Here is a 23,503-nt window from a genome sequence, read left to right on the forward strand (position 1 = left end):
TTACAACATGCATTATCTTACATCAGACAACACTAGATTACAACAGATGACATCACATTACGACATTAGGTTACCACAGACAACATTGTTACATTATGCCTACATTATGCAGGAGACTTAAACATACTAAAGAAAATTAAAATGTTATTTAGTCATTAAATGGCCAATATAACATTTTCTCCCTCAGCTCTTCTTCCCCACAGAAGGGTGAACCTTGCCCAGGTAAGAAGAGCAGTTCACTGTTCTCCATCTGTTATGTTGGCTAAGCTGGCATTACACTGGACTCAACACATTGGAATGTGTCTGGCGAAATAAATTTAGACTAAATTGATAAAAGGTTATAAAGGGTCTCTTTCTCTCTCGCTCAGATAGAGATACACAGTGTGAAGATAGACTGCAAGGTGGCGTCTCGATTCGCCCACACGGTCATGACCGCCAAAGCTCTGAACAAGGCCAACGTCTCACAGGAAGTGTCCTTTGAGGTGGAGCTACCTAAGGAGTGTTCGGCGCAAAGTTTTTAAGTCGGAACATTTCCAAAAACAATGTAAGAAATCTTCAGAGCACTGTTGTGTTCCTCTTTGCTTGGCGTCTGGGAAGTTTAATGGCAATTAAAGTTTTCATAGCTTTCCAGCTCGTATAGTGACCTCAGGAGCCAGTGGCTAATCAACATACATCTGGACCAATTTACTATCTTGCCTCATACAAAAGTCTGTAGCAGACATTTCATACCAGACCACTTGATTAAACCAAAAACCCCAGAAGGTCAGAGAAGACTGACAAAGGATTCAGTACCACTTCTTTTTGAATGGAATGTATACAGCATTTAGGCCACCACTGTTAGGGGCTCCATCTGTCAGATGATCATGGATGCACTGTTTTCTGGGACAATCTTGTGTATCTTGGCTATGCTAAGCATTTTAATGCCATGCAGAATACCTCCATTGATGTCTGTCACTATTGTTGAAATATGTCAGACAAGATGTTTAATAATATTGATTTAATAATTTTGAGTAATATAACACTGTACCTTCAACTCAGTCAAATTGATTACTATTCGCCATTCATCACGTTGTTTTTACACAGACTTACAATCTTACATCTTATAAAAGGTAATTCACACTATTAGAGAAAATTTCACAAAAATAATCTTCAAAGTTTTAATTCCGAGAAAAACAGAAATGTTCTTTGATAGCTATTTAAGAAAGTAAGAAGGTTTACTGTAATTACACTACTAACTGTGTGATATTACCAGGCAGAAACATGCTTCCGGGGCAGTCATGGCCTGGTGGTAGGGAACTGGTCTTGTGACCGGAGGGTCGTGGGTTCGGTTCCCAGACCTGAGGCCATGACTGAGGCACCTAACCCCAACTGCTCCCCGGGCGCCGGGCTAGGGCTGCCCACCGCTCTGGGCATGTGTGCACCACAGCCCCCTAGTAATCACTGGTGTGTGTGTGTGTGTGTGTGTGTGTGTGTGTGTGTGTGTGTGTGTTAACTGCACAGATGGGTTAAAAGCGGAGGACAAATTTCGATTGCGGTGTAAAAAATCACAATTAACAAAATATGGCACATTTACATTTTTTTTAGTTATTGGTCATTACGTCTTCCTTTTATCTCTGAACAATCATATACATGCAACTTTATTTTCATTCCAACTTTCCATTGAAAAATGTAAAACTGTATAGCTTCTGGCAAGCTTAAGTTAACAGCTTTTAACTGTTCATTCATGGACCTAAGGATATCAAATATAGCATTAGGTTCCAGACACTCCAGGTTTTATCATGGTCTGCCTCTCTCTATAGGACAGTTCTTTAATGGAGTGAAATTTGAGGTGAGTGAAGTCTTCTCTGGGCATGATGCGAGCAAACCTGATGCTGTTATGTTCGTGAAAGGACACAGGTTTGTAGTTACAAGGTGAATGCCAATTACCACACATGCGCCTGTATTTACTGATGCATACTGTATGTGAATTTACTATCCTTGTTACGTTTGACTATACAGAGCTAGTAAATATTTTTAGCATACTTTGCCTGAAAGAAGAGTTCTTGACTTTTCGCTTCTTGAGTGGTTCATATTCTATGGGACTGAATTATGGAGACTCAACAAGTCTGACTCTGTACCCCCAGGGGCTGGCAGAAAGACTTCAGGCAGGACGTGAAGAATGGAGAAAACGTGCCTTGCTGGTTCATTCATCATAATGGCACCGGACTCATTGATGGAGTCCACACAGACTACATTGTCTCTGGGATCTTTAGTACTGTCTGAGAGAACATACATTCTGCACTTTCTCAGAGTCAGTAGACTTGAAATCATTCAGTCATATATATTAATAATAATAATAAAAAGAAGAAAAAGGAGAAGAAGAAATTATAAACATAAATTATTGCTCATAACAGTTTAAAGACAGAATGTGGTGTTCTTTTAAGCTACCTTAAAAATAAACGTGATCCTAACTTGCACGTTTTATCGTTATGTTTGCTGTAATGCTCTATGAATAATTTTTTTAGCGCCAAACCTAAATCCATATATCTCTACATTATGGAAGCTACATTTAGGCAAGGCAACTTTATTTATATAGCACCTTTCATACACACAGCAATTCAAAGTGCTTCACACAAAAAAAGAAGAAGCTTATTACAACCTGAGGTCTATCAACTTGGGAAGGTCATTGCTCACAAAATATATAATACAATATTTTAAAGAAATGAATAGAAATTAAATTAATTAAATATTGAAATCAAATAGACATTAAAAATTATGGTGTTAAGATAAAAGAAACAAATTAAAAGAAAAGTCGAAGTTCAGAAAGTCTGTCCTTTATTGTACTGTTAGCCTGTGTATGAACTTAAGAATGGGGGTGATGTGATCACTTCTTTTGCTCTTAGTGAGAACTCTAGCAGCTGCATTTTGAATCAGCTGTTTGTCTTTTTCTATTAGGAGTCCTATTAGGAGGCCATTACAGTAATCATCCCTGCTAGTAGACTTTGTCACGTTTGGAGCACTACGAGCTCTGTTATGTACGCAGCTGTTGTTTTCTAAGTAAAAAGTGGATAAACTCCGTTATCAACACTCGTTACAACGCCACTGACATGCGCTCACCTTTAGGAAGAAGAGAACAGACAGTGTCAGTAGTTTTGAAGCTCCCTCAGTCGTGTGCGGTGCCTTTGCTGCACCTCGTATGTGGTTTATTCCAAACGTGTGACAGAAGAACCGCGTCTCACCAACGAGACTCAAAGCAGAATCACAATAGCACAGATACTTCATGCCGCTAGTCTCCCGTTTTCCACTACGCCGGTATTAGCGGCTCGCTAGGCTTGTAAACAAACAGCGCACCACGAAGATGTGTGTCGCCCTCAGAGCTGATGAGGTAACCGGGCCACGACACAGACCGTTAGTGCAGGTGAGAGTGGACCGGCTGGGGAGCCACATGAAACCAGGTTGGCCACTCCTGAGTTAGAGGGAGTCACAATAATTGGAAGAAGAGGAAAACTTGGCTTGACCAACAGTGTTACGAACACAGCTCGAAAAGATTTGAGTGTTGTGGGGCACCTTATAACTTAATCTACCGCCTTCCAAAGAGGACCTGCGTCTAAGGCTGAAGGCGCTAAATTTAAAACATCCACCCAAACGTCCATACGTCTGCTCTTATCATTTTGTGGAGGGGAAACCCACACCAGATCATCCTTATCCCGAGAAATGGCTCCGATGAAGCAAACGCGTCGGGTGCTTGTGAGGCTATCAGATAAGTAACTATTTTATAATCAGTGGCCACATATTTTCCTTGCATTCATTTTGTAATTTTAAGAAGACAAGAATGCCTATTTTATGAAAAAAATCATTAAAATGTAGTAGTGTACACTAATGCAAAAATAGCTGACCGGAAGTTCTAACACAAAGGCGGAAGAAACACACACTTGAAAGTGGGCGTGGCGAAATACGGTGAATAGCACAGAGCTCCTTGGCGTAACTGTCCTTCGGATTGTCAACATGTATATTAAAATCCCTAACAATTATAAAATGGTTGAAATCAATGTAAATAAGAGATAGCAAATCTGAAAATTAATCAGTAAAATCTGCATAGTACCTTGGAGACCTATAGACCATTACTAATAATATTTTTTGGATGCCAGTCAGAACTACACAGATATACTCAAAGGATGTTATATAACCAAATGATAACTGCTTGCATTGGTAGGCACTAGGGGTGGGCGATACTCGGAATTTTGGTATCGATACGATACCGATACGATACTGGTCAGTATCGCCGATACCGATACTTCCAAACCGTTGGGGGGGGGGAATACTTTTTACTTTATATTATAATCCATTAATATAATAATTTATATTAAATTATATATATTTTTGCTGATTCTGGTCCAGCATGTCGCATGCCAGTGATTATGCCTTGTGCCAATGGTGGCACGCGTGCCATAGGTTGCCGACCCCTGCTGTAGACGGTCAACCAGTTTCAGCTGTGGAAAATTCAATTAAAACAGGCGAATACACCACAATTAAGCCAACTACAGGAAAGTCTGATGTATGGAAGTCATATTCCATTGTAATTAATGGAGAGGGAAATCGGCTTGTTGTGATTGATATCAGAAAGTGTTGGTGTACGTCACCTGACGGCATGTGTTTGGACTGTGGTAAGAAATGGGACAGCGCGATCCATCGCTATATTGCTGTTTTAATAAATACATAGGAAAATTTCAAGTACTAAATCTAATTAATTCAATTCATATTAGGATTGCGGGCGGGGGCGACAGAAATGTGTATGTGGCGGGCGGGTGTGGGATTAAAACAAGCGATTTTTTGGCCGGTGCGAGCTGGAGCGGGACTAAAACAAGCAGGTGCGGGCAGAAGCGGGATTACAAAAGCAGTCCCGCGCAGACCTCTAAACTGCAGCAAAATAATCGATATTTTCGCCATGGTATCGATCCGATACCGATCCTCACCTTTGTATCGATACTATCGATATAAATATCGATCTGCCCACCCCTAGTAGGCACCATTAAATAGAGCAGCTGTACCTCCACCTTTACCGGTGTCTTGAAAGACATTTATAATTTGAAGTTTGGCGGTGCTGACTCAATCAATAAGGTGGTGGCAGTACATTCATTTAACCAGTGTTCTCAAGTCTCACGCATTAACCATGTTTCAGTTAAAAACAAAAAATCAAGCCTGTACATTACAATAAAATCATTAATTAAGTGTGATTTGTTTGTTAGTGACCTAAAATTAAGAAGAGCTGACTTAATAACTGTTGTACTTTTAATCAATATTAGAGAAGAGACTGTATCAGATTTAGCATCAAATAGCCTACATTTGCTCTTGATGGTTCATCATTATTTAATGTTTTAAATGGGGATAATTGGAATTCCACTAGGATACTCATTCAGTACTCCACATAATCCATAAAATGTCTCCTGTTATTTTAACCTAAACATTTATACTAGTCTACCTATTTGGATTGCTGTAAATGTACATCATATAATACAAATTTTCACGAATCACTGCCTTGTGACATGTTTTGATATATAGTGATGGAATTGATTTTATAATTTAGAATTTTAGTGTTATAAATAATGAATGTATGATGTTTGAAAGATCAGTTTGTCTACACCAACATACTCTAGTGATGTCATATGACGTCGTACTGGAATGTGAATGTATTCCTGAGCTCCAGTTGACAGCATCAGAGCTGAGCTCAGGGTTCATCATGGCTACAGTCTGGAACGCACTCCTGCTTTGTGTTTCTCTGTCTCTGTGTGTCCTGTCAGAATCTTACGGTGCAGTTGTGGTCTCAGGAGGCAGCCTTCAACAGGTAAGTGTCATCCTTTTCATTATTGTACTAGAGTCGGACTCCTCAAGTATAGTTGAATTATTGTAATTGAGTTGAATCCCTGTAGTGGAGTTACATGAACAAACTGCACCTCATTTTGAGTGGCCATTATTGATGTTGGTCATGTAATTGTAAATATTATAATATATTGTCCTGGGAAAAGTTGACTCCCCACTCTCCCCCAATTGTCACTCTATAACTCACACTCTGCAACTATTGCTTATCTTCTCCTTCAGGACCATGACGACAATGCTAACAAAGCTTTAAAGGTATGGAGATATCTCTGTATTTAATCCAAGATGGTAAATGCAAGCAGTTTACTATCAGGGAAGAACTGAGACATCAGTTCCACACATTTCATAATGTGTGTTTGCATTCTAAATAAGCAATATAATCCCTAATATAATATAATTTCCCCTTTTTTACAGAAGCGAAGTGTAAAGAGTACAGAGGTAACATCGCTTTAAATTAATGCCCAAGCAAGTCTTCATTTCTTGCAGTCATTTGCAGTGTCTGAACATGCACTAGTAATATTTGCCAAGAATAACAAGGCCTAGATTTCTGTCCACATTATTGATTGGTCAATGTTCATCAGAGTTAATCATTAAGGGACTGAACCAATGAGACCCCTAATGATATATCTCATTGTATTTTGGCAATATACTAAATGCATTTATTCATAATGAAATCCAGGATTTTAAAATGGATTTCATTATAGAAGTTTACATGTTTGCTCATTTCCATTTCTGTGTTAGATAGAGATACACAGTGTGAAGATAGACTGCAAGGTGGCGTCTCGATTCGCCCACACGGTCATGACCTCCACAGCTCTGAACAAGGCCAACATCTCACAGGAAGTTTCCTTTGAGGTGGAGCTACCTAAGACGGCCTTCATCACCAACTTCAGCATGTCAGTACATTTTTAAACATGCCAGAATCAAAATGCAGCCTAATGTTTCTGGCCCTGTAATGTTTGTGGCCCTGTGAAATTTTTAAAAAGTAAAAGTTTATGTTCTCAGATTTTTATTTTTATTCCGACTTCTTCCTTTCCATGGAATCATCTTGCCCAGGTAGAATAATTTAGAAGTACATGTACAAGAATTACACCTTCATTTCATCTAGTAAATTATTAGCTTCTGTAAATCAGAGAAAGGTTTGAGTTGATGCCATAATTTAGATCATAAATTGTAGTTAAATGCCAGCTATAAGGAATTTAATGCAACCATGCCCAATCTTCTGTGGAGGTAGTTGCTTATCTTTCTTTTAGAGCACTCAGTGGTGGACACTGTAACTTCATAGTCTTGCATGATCTGTGGGGGGATCCTGTGTTGGTAAATCCAAGCTTTGAACTTGACTGGCAATCTTGATTTATCCAGGACTCAGCCAAGCCTGCAGTTGGAGTTGTGGTTGCAGCTACTGTGGGCTGACTCTGGTCTTTGTTCCTCCTTCATCTCATCAGGAGTCATTTGGTTCACTGTATCCCCTTCATTTTCAGCAGACATTTGATCTTGGTCTGATGGATCTTCAGACCACATGGGTTTTTACAACCCTTGCTGCAGCAACATTCCATATTTGTCATCAGGAAAACGTTGGCGAGAGGGGAATGGAGGCAGCTCTCCATCCCCCTCTCCACTTGTTCTGTATAGGTAGGCTGCTAATACTCATCCCCCTTTGGAGTGATGTGGGGGTATACATCCTGGACTTTGCTGCAGCCTTGCACAGTTTGTAGGTCACTAATGGAATCCACTGCTTCCTTCAATCCTACATCCTCCATGTAAATGTTTCTGCAAAGCTCCTTCCTCCAAACATATATGCATAGCTTTTTAATTGAGGGAATGGAGGACTGGCTCCCTGTAGAGAAGTTTCCTGATTGGTCAATACAGATGGGCCAGATGGGATATTTTTATGATTACAAAATCCAGTCAGAGGTTGCTTCTTTTTCTCAAAGCAACTATTTCAGTGCTAGTTGTTAGGATGTAAAGACTTCAAAGAAGTTTCCCTACATTGTTCTTGAAATAAATCAGTTTATTATCCTGGATTTAGGATCTAATATTTAATTTTGTGGTGTACATGTTTCAGGGAGATTGAAGGTAAGACATATGTTGGAGAAGTTAAAGAAAAGGAAAAAGCCAAGAAGCAGTATGAGAAGGCTGTGTCATCTGGACAGACAGCGGGCCTGGTCCGGTGAGTGGCACACATGTGACACTTCAAAGGAGTACATTGAATACAATATATTAAAAAACATTTTTATAAAGAACACAATAAGAACCCAAAGCACAGCAACATGAGGGTAAAATGTAAAAGAACAAAACATCCAGGAAGCAGGGCAAGCAGACATCAAATATGGTCAAATAAAGTCCTTTAGGCTCTGCTGATATAAGTGGGTGATTAGGAACATGGAAGTGACAGAGTGATGTGATTGGTAGATGGGCTGGTGATTGACAGACTGGAGGTGTCTTGATTGGCTGGGTGATGGGGATAAGTAAGTTAATTTGATTGTGATTTACACCCCAGTCTGAATTAGTCTGGATAATGTTATAAGTTTCTATGTTATTATTATCTCTGTTAGAGACTTTAATGTGTATTCCCCTGGGTGTGGTTCAATGTGAGTGTGTTCATCTGTCTCACCTCACAGAATCCATAACCAATAAAGTTTTGTATTTGAGAAAACTGTCGTTAATATTGAGATTTTAAAAAGCAGGTTTGTAAACAGAATATTTATGTTTTTAATTGTCTATTTTGGGTTTAATATTCTTTTTAATATTCTATTTTTTTTTTTTGGCCCACCTCCACCCCCCCATCTTTGGAGGACAACTTTGTTTTTATGTACAGATTTAAATGGCAATTATAACAATTCTGTATAATATATAGTGTAGTGATAACAATATATAGTGATAACAATATGCAAAGTGATAATTATTGGGGTTAGGTGGACCAAGAAAAGAGGGGGAGAGAAATAATAAAAAGGGAAAAGACAGAGGTAGGAGAAGAAAGGAGAAGAAAAAGAAAAGAAGAAAAAAAAAATAATAATAAAATAATAATAATAATAATATTAATAAAATAAAACACGCAACCAGCTCAAATGACCACTGCAAAGAAGTACAGAAAGTAAACCAAATACATATAGTGCAGATGAGTGCGATGTATGGGTGTGTGTGAGTGTGTGTTTATGTGCAACCTAGAAGTGCAACATAGAATAGATGTATGGAATGTACTTACCAGCAAGGGTGGGTAGCCGCGACAACATTCCCCCAGAGGCCAGAGGCGGGTGGAGAGAGACCCGGGAATCCCACCCGCCCACGGCCCCCCACAGAGCGGTGGAGTACCAGAGCCGCACTTCCCAGAAACCCTCACCCGCCCGCCCCCGCAGGCGGGAGAGAGAGACCCCGGACAGCGCCCCACCAGTCAAGGAGCGCAGGTCCAGGGGAACCAGAGGGAACAGAGCGCCTCCCCCCCAGGATGCCCCCCCCCCCCCCCCCAGGGGCCAGCGGCAAAACCACGGCGCCACGCACCCGGAAAGCCACCCACCACCCGGCAGGGCCCACCTCCCGCCGAGGAGCACCCGGCCGCCCCATACCACCACCGCCCAGGGGAGCGGGCCAACCGCCCCTACGCCGGGGGGCCAAGCCGGACTCCGGAGCCCCAAGGCGCCCCCCCTCTGGAGTGGTGCAGTAGTCTCAGGGGAGCGTCCATGAGTGAACCGGGCACGACCAGCCCCGACCCAGAACCAGCTGTCCTCACCCACATAACCAAACCCACCCTACATTCGCCCCTATACACCCCCACCATGCACACACCCACCCCCACACACACACATACACTCAAATTCACCCTCACACCTCCAAACCTGGCCATATGTCCCCTCCCTCCAACACGCACTCATTCATCCACCCATTCAGAAACAAGAATGCTTAGGTCCAGAGGAAAGGGTCCTCTGGAAGAGGAGAGCCAGCTTGCTGGCTCATTGAGCACCGAACTTCACTGCCCTCCCAGCTCAAGGCAGGGAGCGGTCGACCCGGGGAGACCAGGGCGGCAACCCCCCCCACCACCACATCCAAGCCCGGATCCACACCACCCCCACCACAGAGAGCAGCCGGTCCGCACATCCACATACACCTAGACACACATTTCTTTCATACACGTATGCACTCACACACATTTAACCCATAAATATATACATATATACACATATACATACATACATCCATCCATATATATAAATATATACATACACATACATACATATATACATATATATCTACACATACATATACACCCACACACGCTAGTCCCATATACACCACACCCCTGTGTATGCACCCACAACCATACCAATCGCACAGTGAACAAACGATGACAGACATCAACAGTATTGAGGACATGCTGGTCGGAGTCCGGAACCCTACCTCCCGGCCCACCCCAGACATCCCCATCATCCACCGCCCCACTCCCACCACCCAGGCACCTCGGAGCCCCAAGGCCCAGACCCAACGCCCCGACCCAGGCCGACCGACCCACCCCACCCAGCGGCGCAACCGCAGCGGCGCAGGTCCCCCCGCATGGGCAGGGCCCCAGCTCGGGGTCGGGGGGCCCCAGGCACCAGGCCCCGGGTCCCGCCACCCGGCCCCACAGAGGAGGCCAGCCACCCCGCCGAGGGCCAGCACCTGCCCCCCCCCCACGCCCCGGCCCCACACCCCAGAGCCCAGAGGGAGCGCCACCCAAGCCAAGGGTTTAATATTCTTGAAGAATCTGTTTTCATTTTCGTTGCGCCTTTTCTCGCTCGCGCTTCTCTCAGTCTCGGTCTCGCCTCCAGAAATTTCTCGCTTTTGACTTTTGGACCTGATTTGATGGGTGGGCGGGATTTACACAGTCATTGGCTGATGGAGTTGAGCCCTGCCCACCCACCCCATTCTACACACACTGCGACACACCCTGCTACAACAGGGTAGTAGTAACTCCACAACAATCTACTTCAGTCTATCTACTGTGGGTTACCATGGCTGTGTTCGAAGTAGCCTACTACATACTGGATACTGCATACTGCACTCAGTATATACTGGATACTGCATACTGGACCTCGTAGTAGTATGCAGTACAGTTTCCAGTATGTGACAAAAGCAAAGCATACTACAGGGTCACGTGAACGTAGCATTGCATGATGGGATGCAGTACACCACGAAGATAGCTCTGTTCGCGTACTGGAATATTTTGCGGAAGTAGTATGTCATCCAGGGATGTTTCGCGTACTGGAAAAATTATTTTTATTCGCATACTGCATACTGGATACTGATCTGGGGCCCAAGCAGTACGCCAGTAGTATGTAGTAGGCTATTTCGAACACAGCCTAAAATAGATAATCGTTAAAAATAGCTGATTTGAGAAAACATAAACACACATCTTTACCTGTGTTTGCCGGTCGGCCATTTTCCAAACAGGGTGAGATTGGCAAGCTTTCGCTGACGTAGCAGGGTGTGTCGCAGGGTGCGTAGAGCAAATTAAGTGAATTTAAACGAGGGTGACCAGACGTCATTTTACCTGGACATGTCCTCTTTTTGAGATGTAAAAAATGTGCGGGTGGAATTTCCCAAATGTCCGGAATTTAGTTTTACTTGAGCTTAAATATAAGTCCAACTTGTCCCACCCTCCCCTACTTCGTTCAGTTTGCTTGAGTGAGAAGAGGGACTAGTGAAGTAGGCAAAAATTTCCGAATTAGCAGTAGCTAATTTGCTAAAATAATTTTTTTAAAAGTTAAAAAGCGACAAAATCGCTATGCTGCCAATATTGCTGCTGCTCTGTCGCCATTTTACTAAATGATGTGTCTCACACCAGGGGCCAAGGATGTTGTCACAGGAGCACTAGCCCCGACAGTGCCCCCTACCCCTCCCTGGGGTGTCATCTTTTTTACCATCTCAGATCTGGTCACCCTATTTAAACGAACTCACAGACAGAACAGATGTCGGGCTTTGGTTTGTAACTAACTTTCTCCGCTAGGTTTCGATATTTAGCCTAAGTATCGATCCGAGGCTTTTGTGAGAATGGGGGGACTAGCTGTCATGCCTATGAATATTCAAAGTTAAGGCATTTCCCTCCAGTTAGGAACAAAAGAATGAAACAACTGACACAGAAACATGCCAAGGATAGAAAACACCAACTTACACATCAAAAGACACTGAAATGCGTATACTTTAACTGTGAGTACATCATTTAGGAATAAAGAGGAAATTGTTTGTCATGATACATTAGTTAAGGCATTTCAGTGGCATTCACTCTACTAAAGCCATCTATGGTTTAATGGCTGAGAAGGTAATCAACTTAATAGTAACAATTACCAGATTAATGCACAGACATTACAATAATAGGAGGAATAGAGATGTGATAATAGTTTCATAAATGAATGACATGGCAAAACAGTGGAAATATGAAACATGGAACACAGTTTACATAACATTTAAATAATAATGATAAAGGATTGAATCTTCATGTTCAAACACCAGTTCTGATAGCACAGTGTATGATTAGCTGGGTATGACATTGAATACTGCTGGGCTCCATCTGATGATCCTGTATTCTTTATTACAGTTATCCATTTCTTTATTAGAACAATTCCTAATTTGGTGTCTTTGGATTGGTCTTGAAGAGCTGTTTCCAGGGGGTAGAATCCGCTATCTATCTCGAAATATAGAGTTTTAAGAATTATGGTAAATTTGAGCATTCTTGAATTCCAAAGGCAATCCTTTATGGTTAAGAATGCATCAAGATAAACAAGCTAAATGTTATAAACAGGGCCACTCTGTCCTGGTAGAAGCCATAATTCCTCCTATCAAGGCACTGGTGAGTGATAAGAATGATCTCAATCCTGTGGGCCCAGTGTGTGGGTTTTGGAAGTGATAACAGGTCATCTAAGTAGTTGTTGTTAGAGGCAGTCAAAGGTGAAACTGCAAGAGTGAGTGTGAATTGTCATTCTCCACTACATTTGTATCTAAAAATGACAACCTGATTGTTGAGGTTTGTACACTTATTTTGGAAAATCAGGGCTTCTGGCAGAAAGATGGAGAAGTTCTCTGTGTCTGTGAACATCGCGGCTAACAGCAACATCACATTCACCCTGACGTATGAAGAGCTCCTTCAGCGTCGCTTTGGCAAATATGAGATCATGATTAGAGTCAAACCCACAGACCTGGTCCAGCACTTTGAGGTGCAGTTCGTTACTAATCACTCTTTATATTCTTCTCTGTTATATGCGTCCCTCACAAGTAAATACAGAAATACATGCAATTCATATAATTACTACATTCTAATACACAGATTGTTGCTGACGTCTATGAGCCACAGGGTATTGAATTCCTGGACACCAGTTCCACATTCCTCACCAATGAACTGCTCCCTCTGGTGGACAAAACTGTCACTGAAAAAAAAGTGAGGGCACTACTTTGCTGCTTTTTATGTGTTATTTATGTCCTCACATAAACAATTTAATCAGGTAGTCTAACAACCCACCTGAACTGATTGGGTGGTAGCAACAGATGAAACATAGTACATAATTTTTCTTAGGGGTTTAAACCTGCTAAAAAATCATGGAATGTAATACTTGCATCAACAAGTACATTTTAATCTGATGCTGAGAGCTGTTTAATCTGATGCTGTATAATTTTAAACTGATGAATATTCAAAAAAAGAAAGTGAGCTTTCCTTCCCATCACCCTCTTTCCAGGCCCACGTGTCTTTCTCTCCAACTCTGGATCAGCAGAGAAAATGTCCAGACTGTGATGGTTCCCTCATAGATGGAGACTTCTTCATCACATATGATGTCAAACGCGATCAAGGATTTGGTGACATTCAGGTTAAATAGTATTGAATGGCTACTCTTCCTCTCTCAGTAATGTCTTCCTTTCTGGTTCAGATACTGAATGGCTACTCTTCCTCTCTCAGTAATGTCTTCCTCTCTGGTTCAGATACTGAATGGCTACTCTTCCTCTCTCAGTAATGTCTTCCTCTCTGGTTCAGATACTGAATGGCTACTCTTCCTCTCTCAGTAATGTCTTCCTCTCTGGTTCAGATAGTGAACGGCTACTTTGTGCACTTCTTTGCACCGGCTGATCTACCACGACTCCCAAAGAATGTCGTGTTTGTGATAGACAGGAGTGGGTCCATGCATGGAAACAAAATGAAACAGGTATGTTTAGTAGTGCGGGGACGTCTAACTGATTCTTATTGAATATCATTGAATGCTACTGCATTTGCCTGATTTTTCATGTATTTTGACAGACACATGAAGCACTACTGGCCATCCTCAGTGACTTGCATGAGGAAGACCATTTTGGGCTGGTCATATTTGATGATGACATCAACGCATGGCAGCCGTCACTGACAAAAGCCACAGAGGAAAACGTGGAGAAAGCCAAACAATATGTTAGAGAAGTAACACCAAGGGGCAGTAAGTCTGTGTAAAAACAACGTGATGAATGGCGAACAGTAATGAATTTGACTGAGTTGAAGGTACAGTGTGTATTACTCAAAATTATTAAATTGATATTATTAAACATCTTGTCTGACATATTTCAACAATAGTGACAGACATCAATGGAGGTCTTCTGCATGGCATTAAAATGCTTAACATAGCCAAGATACACAAGATTGTCCCAGAAAACAGTGCATCCATGATCATCTTACTGACAGATGGAGCCCCTAACAGAGGTATTTTATTTATTTGTTTGTTTGTTTTGGCTGGAATACAAAGGCATTTATAATAGCAATATTATAAATTTAACTGGTATCTCTGTGCCCCTCAATTGCCATAATTCTGTTGGTAAATGTGTCATTGAAGTCACTAGCTGGTAACATTTCACAATGCCTCTTAAATGCTGTGTTTCATCCATTTTAGGGGTGTCCCATATACCCACAATCCAGGAAAATGTCCGCAGTGCCATTGGTGGGCAGATGAGCCTCTTCTGCCTGGGCTTCGGTGACGATGTCGACTATCCCTTCCTGGATGTGATGGGCAAACAGAATGATGGTCTCGCTCGCAGGATCTATGAGGCATCAGATGCTACACTCCAGCTACAGGTCCCAAAAGCTGCTCATGGCATCAAAACATCCCCATGACACGAAAACAGTTAGACACATAAGCAACAAACAAATGCATGTAACAACCGGAATGAGAACTTAAATGATAACGTACATGACCAATGTGACACAAATACCCAAAATGACATAAAAGGAACATTTATAACAGTTCTAATGACTATTTAGAGACTATGGGTGTTGCAGGTAGTGGTGTCACCCAGTATACACAGTGGTTCAAGTACACAGCAGAACTGGAGTTTTACTTGAGGTACAATTTGTCACAGATGTTACAGATTTTAATAATGCTTTTGTCCTTCTATTAAAGGGATTCTATGATGAAGTGGCAAGCCCCCTTCTAACAGAAGTGCATTTCCATTATCCTGAAAACAGAGTCAACGCTCTGACAAACAGCTACTTCAAGCAGCTCTTTAATGGCTCTGAGATCGTGGTCGCAGGTCGACTGAATGATATTGAGATGAATGACTTTCCGATCGAAGTGTCTGCTCAGGGGGTGAGAAATATTCTTATATAACCCCTTACAAGAAAAATGAAACCTTCTGTAAAAATTTTATTTTTGATTTCTTATATGAAATGAAATGAAAATGAATTCCTATAGAATGAAGGTAAACAATGCTGTCATTCAAAAATTATTTCTTTTATATAAAATATCTTTATTTATCTCTAGGTTCAGAATGATTTTTTAGTCAAAGGTCAGGTCCCTGCTCAGCAGAGGGATACTGTATTCCCTGATCACGAGTACATTTTTGGGGACTTCACTGAGCGTCTCTGGGCATATCTGACCATCCAGCAACTACTGGACAAGAAGTCAGTATGATGAAATTACTGTTTTAAACGATATACAATAAGTTACCTGTAATGCAGCACGCGCTGCGGAGCGAGTAGGTGGACCCAAATGCTGAGGAGAGTGAGATTTAATAAGGGGAATTTACATTTATGGCATTTGGCAGACGCCCTTATCCAGAGCAACTTACATTTTTATCTCATTTTTTTATACAAGTGAGCAATTGAGGGTTAAGGGCCTTGCTCAGGGGCACCTCAGTCATGGCCTCAGGTCTGGGAATCGAACCCACGACCCTCCGGTCACAATACCAATTCCCTAACCACCAGGCCCTCATTATGGAATTCCATAATCAAAGTCGTAGTTACAGGCAGGGGTCATAACGGGTGAGTCTTCCAGGTTAGACAGAAACATGGACATAACTATACTGGGGAAATGAAAACAACAAGGCAGGGAAACTAAGAATGGACAAGAGCAGAACACGAGGACAACGGAGAGCACAAAAGAACAAACTCACGAAATGGCAGCTATCACAACGAACACAAAGATCCACAATTGAACAAAACAACCGACAACGAGCTAGGGAAACACGGGGATATAAATACACAGGACTAAACTAGACACAGCTGGAGACACTGACGACATGGGCATGGCAGACGGGGGAGGAAACCATAGAAACAAGGCGGCATCATTGAGCAAGGAACAACACAGACACGAGGAGCAGGGAAACCGGAGTGACAGCTAGAAGAGGGGGGCGTAGCCCTACGTGACATTACTGTATATGTATTTTAAACATTTTTGATTTCTCTGAAACTGAGCCAACATCTTGCTGCACCGAAGTGAGCGAGATGTTAATCGGATATTATGCAAACATGACTCTCAAAGTCATTTCATAATCTTGCGGACGGAGTTCATTTGCATACAACAATAAACACCAAACAAGAAACGAAATGCTGGAAGATTAACTAAAATGATCAACTTCCAAAACCATGTGTCATGTCAGTGTATATAAAAAAATCTTCAACGAAGTGTTATATTCGTTAGTTTCCATAAACCACTACAAGATGTGGCAGCAACTCGTTTTGGCTATTGGTGCTGCTTAAAAAAGAGAAATATTGCACATGACTGTAGTTCGCTGAACATTCAGCTCAATCAGTGCTTTGAGCTGTTAAAATGGTGGTTAAAATGGTGGTCATCCTATGAAATAAGACTTACAACCAACTATTTCCTGACAGAGACAAGGGCTCGTCTGAAGAGAAGGTGAACATCACAGCAGAAGCCCTGGAGCTCTCACTGAGGTACAACTTCGTCACCCCGCTCACCTCCATGGTGGTCACGAAGCCCCAGACCGAAGAAAAGCCAGAGGACACTCTGATTGCTGACAAACTAACTGAGGGTATGGTTGATGAACCACTATTTTTCATGAAGAACGTGGCTCATAGTTTTATCAAATTATATTGATGCATCTGTTTATCATTTTCTTCTGTATGTGTTGCTACTCAGATCAGAGACATCGTATTCTACCGCCCCTTCCAAGTAAGAACTGACCTTCCTGCCAATAGAGACTGACGGCCAAGTTGTTCTTTCTTTCCAAGTTCTTCTATTTTTGTTACAGAACACATGTCAACTGAAATAAAAATGAGAACTGACTAATATATTTGCATTTGATTCTAGGTTACTATGCTTACCAGACTGGTTATGTTCCATCACCCACATATTTAGGTAAACCTGTATAATAAAGCTTATATATTAGAAAACCCTAATTCTGTAACCAATACCATGATGTAACCAGAAATTTTATGTCACAGTTGATGGAGACCCACACTTCATTGTTGAGTTGCCAGATCAAAATGATGCACTGTGCTTTAACATTGATGAGAAACCAGGCACCATCTTCAACCTGGTCAAAGACCCACTGACAGGTGTGGCACATTCTATTAGTTAAAAAACAGTAATTACTTTATGACACTTGGAAAGGTTTCACTGTTCTATAATATTTGCGTTTTCCCCTAAGGTATTGTGGTTAATGGCCAAACCATTGGAGACAAGAAGGTAGACCCTGGCACCAAGGTGAACACCTACTTTGGGAGTTTTGGGATCATTCATGAAAAGTTTGGTATCAGACTGATAGTTACCACACAGAAGATCTTGGTGTCTGATCATGGTAAACAGGCAAAACTCTTCTGGTCTGTCAACACCTCTGTCAAAGGTCCAAAGTAAGTAGCACAGAAACCACAGATATCCAACATCTGATGGTACTTCATACAATTAATGCTGGGATGGGCGAATCTAGGTTAGAAGAGTGGATCCAGGTGTCTCCAGTGTCTGTCGATCATCTAATATAAAATAGAACAAAGGCAGAATGCACCAACCCCATGCAGTTGTCAAACACAGGTCCTACAGGCAATAAACACTTATAAACACACTTTAAAACAATAAATACTTGTCTTGACTACCAGACCAGAGAGCAAGTTTCCCAGGATAGCATGTCACCCAATGTGCTTCAGGGGAAGTCTTGGTTACCACAATACAGCAGGTAGCCATGGTTTTTTCACCTGGGGAATACAGTGGTAGCTTTGCCTTAAGATTTCATGGAGAATATGTTAACGAAAACAGAATTAGCTGAGTATGTTGAACAAAATCATAACTTTCCATTAATGTGAAAATGCAACATCAAGATTAGTATAACATCCAAACTATAAAAGGAAATCTTATTTGTCTTTTCTCTAGCATGGACCTGCAGGTCTCCAAAGATCACAGTCTCACGGTCAGCCTGAGGAACTCAGTGAAGTTTGTGATCATCCTGCACAAAGTGTGGAAGAAGCATCCATACCACCAGGACTACCTGGGTTTCTACACCCTGGACAGCCACCAGTTCTCACAAAGTGTCCATGGTCTGATTGGTAAGAAAACCACAGGATCTGTATGGACAGATATCTTTATAGTTTAATAAAATTCACACTATTAGAGAAAAATTCACAAAAATAATCTTCAAAGTTTTAATTCCGAGAAAAACAGAAATGTTCTTTGATAGCTATTTAAGAAAGTAAGAATGTTTACTGTAATTACACTACTAACTGTGTGATATTACCAGGCAGAAACATGCTTCTGGGGCAGTCATGGCCTGGTGGTAGGGAATTGGTCTTGTGACCGGAGGGTCGTGGGTTCGATTCCCAGACCTGAGGCCATGACTGAGGTGCCTTTGAGCAAGGCACCTAACCCTAACTGCTCCCCGGGTGCCGGGCTAGGGCTGCCCACTGCTCTGGGCATGTGTGCACCACAGCCCCCTAGTAATCACTGGTGTGTGTGTGTGTGTGTGTTAACTGCACAGATGGGTTAAAAGCGGAGGACAAATTTCGATTGCGGTGTAAAAAATCACAATTAACAAAATATGGCACATTTACATTTTTTTAGTTATTGGTCATTACGTCTTCCTTTTATCTCTGAACAATCATATACATGCAACTTTATTTTCATTCCAACTTTCCATTGAAAAATGTAAAAATGTACAGCTTCTGGCAAGCTTAAGTTTAACAGCTTTTAACTGTTCATTCATGGACCTAAGGATATCAAATATAGCATTAGGTTCCAGACACTCCAGGTTTTATCATGGTCTGCCTCTCTCTATAGGACAGTTCTTTAATGGTGTGAAATTTGAGGTGAGTGAAGTCTTCTCTGGGCAAGATGCGAGCAAACCTGATGCTGTTATGTTCGTGAAAGGACACAGGCTTGTAGTTACAAGGTGAATGCCAATTACCACACATGCGCCTGTATTTACTGATGCATACTCAGTGTTGGGAAGTAACGGATTACATGTAACGGCGTTACGTAATCAGATTACAAATTATGAGTAACTGTAATCCGTTACAGTTACTGCTTCAGAAAGTGGTAATCAGATTACAGTTACTCTGCTAAAATAAAAGGATTACATCGCGGTACTTTCCTATTTTTGGTCTTCCAATCCAACACTGACAAAACGCAATCACATTCACATAAATCATGACATCAGAATATTCTATGATTCACAACCTCCTGGTCAGAATGTTGGTGAGGCGTCACTCACGTCAGACACCCTCACCTGTTTACCAGACAGTATTAGTCCGCGCAATGGAGCCTGACGACGAGAGCCTGCCATGCCCTGGCAAAAATGCGTTTAATTCCTGGAAATTTAATAACCACTTTATATTTAAAGAGGAGAAGAATGGGCGGAATTTGATTGTGCAATGCAAACTCTGTTTGCCAGCAAAGAATTTGCTTTCGATGTCCAAAGACTCTACTTCCTACGGAAACATCTATTGGTAAGTACAGTGCAATATCTGTTTTTGCCGCCATCCCTTACCATTCCTTGTCCCGCCGGGGGGCCAGAATTCGTCATGATTAATATTTGCCAGTGTTTATGAATAATTACAGGTTCAATATAGACACCAAATATGTCATATGAAAGCTTAGAGCTTAGCTGCTTTCCAGCTATCTAGCCAGTTTAGCTGTATTTCCTTTCAGAAAAGAAACATATTTGGCGAAAATTATGTTTTATTAAAAATAGGATTTATACATTTCATATTTGCGGTTTTTATAAATACATATTTTATCCAATGTGGACATATTATATACCATTCAAACCGTCTGACTCTCCAGATTATGATGCGATAATCCGTTTTACTGTAAACGGAAACCGGTGCCTGGCGACCGCTGACGCTATGATTTCAGGTGGAAAATGAATTATGAAATGTTTCTGTAAAGGCACTCGGGTTTGCATATGAACTTTTTATGTGTCCATAAAAAGAAGAGGTACCTGTGGCGTCACAGTAGTTAATGTAAACTTAATTTGTTCTAAATGTTATGCCAGTTAACAGTGGGGTGGAGGGTGATCTGATATGGAGACATCTCTCTAACATTGATATTTTGTCTTTATTTTATTTAATTTTTTAGAGGAAGCATCCCAGAGTCATGGTCACCCAGGCAGCCACATCGCGCCTCACAGAGTCCAATGACTCAAGCAAGCCACCCTAAACACCTCTTCTGCCATCACACAAAGAAAAGTCAACTCATTGGTTTTTGACTACATCGTCAGTGAGGTTCAGCCCTTTTCCATCGTGGAAAAAAAGCAAAACAATAGGAAAAAAAGGAAAACAATAATGGCCCAAATGGAAGAAAACTTCAAGAGGATGAAGCTGACAGCAGTTGAAGTTCTTCAACATATTGAGCATGTGTGCACAACAGCAGATATATGGACAGCCCATCACCGAAGTTTCATTGGCATCACATGCCACTGGATTGAGCCAGACACATTGGAGCGCAAATCAGCTGCTCTGGCATGTGAGAGAGTCAGAGGACGTCACACCCACGATGTCATCGCTGCCAGGTGCATGCCGAATATCAGATCCAAGGCAAGGTTAGAGCTACAGTCACTGACAATGGTAGAAATTTGGCAAGGCTTTCAATGAATTTGGAGATGCAGACACGGGGGATGATCTGGAAGACACCGATGACGTGCAGTTCGCTGATCTCTCTGCAGCACTTGATGAGGAGCAAGAACAGGAGGAGCTCAACTTCTTTTTGCCACCACACCATCGATGTGCTGCGCACACATTAAATCTCATTGCCACAACCAACCTTGATAAAGCTGCTTCCGAGGGGGATTCCAGAAAGTTGTACCGGAGTGCAATGGCAAAATGTGCTGCCATCTGGAACAAATGTCATCGCTCATCAGGTGCTGCTGACATAGTTGAGGAAATTGCCCAGATGAGAGTTGTTGTCCCTTCTGTGACGAGGAGGAGCTCGGAATACCGTGCCATTGAGAAGTTGATGAGCCTGTCTGAAAGTCAGCTCAGTGAGATATGCAGCCAACTGAATGTGGCAAAGCTTCATCCCCAAGAGAGAATGTTTCTGAATGAGTACACGGCTATTCTCAAACCCCTTGCTTACTCGCTCAACCTGCTCCAGGGGGAAAAGAATTGTTTTCTTGGTTACGTCATTCCCACTCTCCTCAGTCTAAAGGCCAAGTTGTCTGAAAAGCTGGCACAAGTGCAGTACTCAGCTCATATCCTCTTGGCAGTCATCAAAGCTGTTGACACCCGTTTCGAGGCCGTCTTGACCTCCCACGAGGCAGGGATGGCTGCTTCCACCATCCCCAGATTCCGTTTATGGTGGCTTGGTGATGAAGTCAGAGAAACCATGAGAAGAACAATGGTCCAAGAGGCTTGTCTCATCAACTCAAGCCCATCCAGCGAACACCGCATCGCTGGACATGCCCCAGTGAATAGTGAGGGAGAGGATGACGACGAGGCGTTCTTCACTTTTGACACTCCACCGATGACCAGCTCCACGGCAGAGGATGAGGTACAACGCTATCTGCAAGATCCAGAAAAGAGCTTGGCCGCACTTCAGGCATATACCATGATCAAAGCCCTGTTCATGAAGTTCAACACCACTCTGCCGTCAAGTGCTCCTGTTGAAAGGCTTTTTAGCCATGGGGGACTGGTCTTCACTCCACACCGCAACCGGATGACGGATAAACACTTCCAGCAGGCTCTGTTGCTACGTTACAACCGCCATTACTGGGCGGATTATCAAAGATAATCAAAGACTAAGTCGGTGCACATTGCCATGATTCACCATCATGCCCCACCTAAGCGAGCCTTCAGCATTGACTTGACCTGTTCATATGTTTTTTTTTCTTTATTTTGTCTCCACCTGACTAGAATAGAAGTGTTTCATAAAATTGTTTCATGAAATGGTTTCATAAGTATTTTAATAGGGTGATTAAAAAGGCTGTTTTATGTGTTAATCTATTTGTTCACTGGAAAGAAAAATAAAACAATAATATGCATTATGTGTTTGCTACATTCATTCAGGCTTTAAAAAAATGACAATATTGTAAGTAATCCAAAGTAATCAGATTACAGTTACTCACTTGAAGTAATGTAATTGATTGTTACAAATTACATTTTGAGTGATGTAATCGGTAATCTGTAAGGGATTACATTTTAAAAGTAACCTTCCCAACACTGTGCATACTGTATGTGAATTTACTATCCTTGTTACATTTGACTATACAGAGCTAGTGAAATTCTTTAGCATACTTTGCTTGAATTTAAACTTGAAATTAAACTTTTCGCTTCTTGAGTGGTTCATATTCTATGGGACTGAATTATGGAGACTCAACAAGTCTGACTCTGTACCCCCAGGGGCTGGCAGAAAGACTTCAGGCAGGACGTGAAGAATGGAGAAAACGTGCCTTGCTGGTTCATTCATAATAATGGCACCGGACTCATTGATGGAGTCCACACAGACTACATTGTCTCTGGGATCTTCAAAACCATGTGAAAGGAAACTTCTGATCAAGTGATCAGGAAAGTTGTTGCTAAACAACCTTGCAAACTCATGTAAGCAACCAGTCAATGTATCATGCACAGTACATTAAACACAATATCTACTCATAATGACTCAGAATTGTGTTTTGATTTGCCAGTAGTCACTACCAACCATTTTATTTGTGGACCTTGTCCTCGATCAATACTTAAACATTTAAACCAGATAAAGTGTATGTACACTACAAGATTATGAAATCTGTCAGTTGTCATTGTGTAAGCAAAGATCACAATTTCAGGTAATCCAGCACTCTTGAGAAATGACACAGCTGTAGGAACAAAGGTGAGAGTCCGTCTGGATTTATGTGTGCATTTTGTTTTGCATCTGAAGGACAGGGTTCCCTTGACATAAATCCAAGAGTGGAGTGTATTCATGCTGAGGTGGAGGTGGATATCAAGGAGAGAGAGGTGGATACAGGGTAGAGGGGGTGG

At 41.8% G+C, this 23,503-nt stretch overlaps 1 protein-coding gene across 3 annotated transcripts; it reads left to right on the top strand.

The window, feature by feature from the left end:
* The first annotated feature begins 5,580 nt into the window (after positions 1–5,580).
* On the top strand, positions 5,581–23,125 carry LOC143490770 (inter-alpha-trypsin inhibitor heavy chain H3-like). Of its 3 annotated transcripts, none has more exons than XR_013124972.1 (22): positions 5,581–5,821; positions 6,076–6,108; positions 6,268–6,291; positions 6,595–6,749; positions 7,919–8,023; positions 12,872–13,034; positions 13,145–13,255; positions 13,551–13,679; positions 13,896–14,012; positions 14,105–14,273; positions 14,408–14,533; positions 14,721–14,902; positions 15,228–15,413; positions 15,588–15,727; positions 16,937–17,097; positions 17,205–17,237; positions 17,376–17,423; positions 17,510–17,623; positions 17,716–17,771; positions 18,432–18,604; positions 19,332–19,443; positions 22,889–23,024. XR_013124972.1 is itself a non-coding variant. In XM_076989225.1 (22 exons), the coding sequence occupies exons 1-22, from the start codon at positions 5,591–5,593 to the stop codon at positions 23,025–23,027; spliced, it is 2,853 nt and encodes a 950-aa protein (XP_076845340.1). In that variant the 5' UTR covers positions 5,585–5,590; the 3' UTR covers positions 23,028–23,125. The 3 variants fall into 3 exon arrangements, 2 of the variants coding, with proteins under 2 accessions (XP_076845340.1, XP_076845341.1); XM_076989225.1 differs by having other exon boundaries at positions 5,585–5,821; positions 17,716–17,917; positions 22,889–23,125; XM_076989226.1 differs by lacking the exons at positions 5,581–5,821; positions 6,076–6,108 and having other exon boundaries at positions 6,599–6,749; positions 17,716–17,917; positions 22,889–23,125.
* Positions 23,126–23,503: the final 378 nt, after the last annotated feature.

This window comes from Brachyhypopomus gauderio, unplaced genomic scaffold, assembly GCF_052324685.1.
Source record: "Brachyhypopomus gauderio isolate BG-103 unplaced genomic scaffold, BGAUD_0.2 sc66, whole genome shotgun sequence".
Taxonomy (NCBI): Eukaryota; Metazoa; Chordata; class Actinopteri; order Gymnotiformes; family Hypopomidae; genus Brachyhypopomus; species Brachyhypopomus gauderio.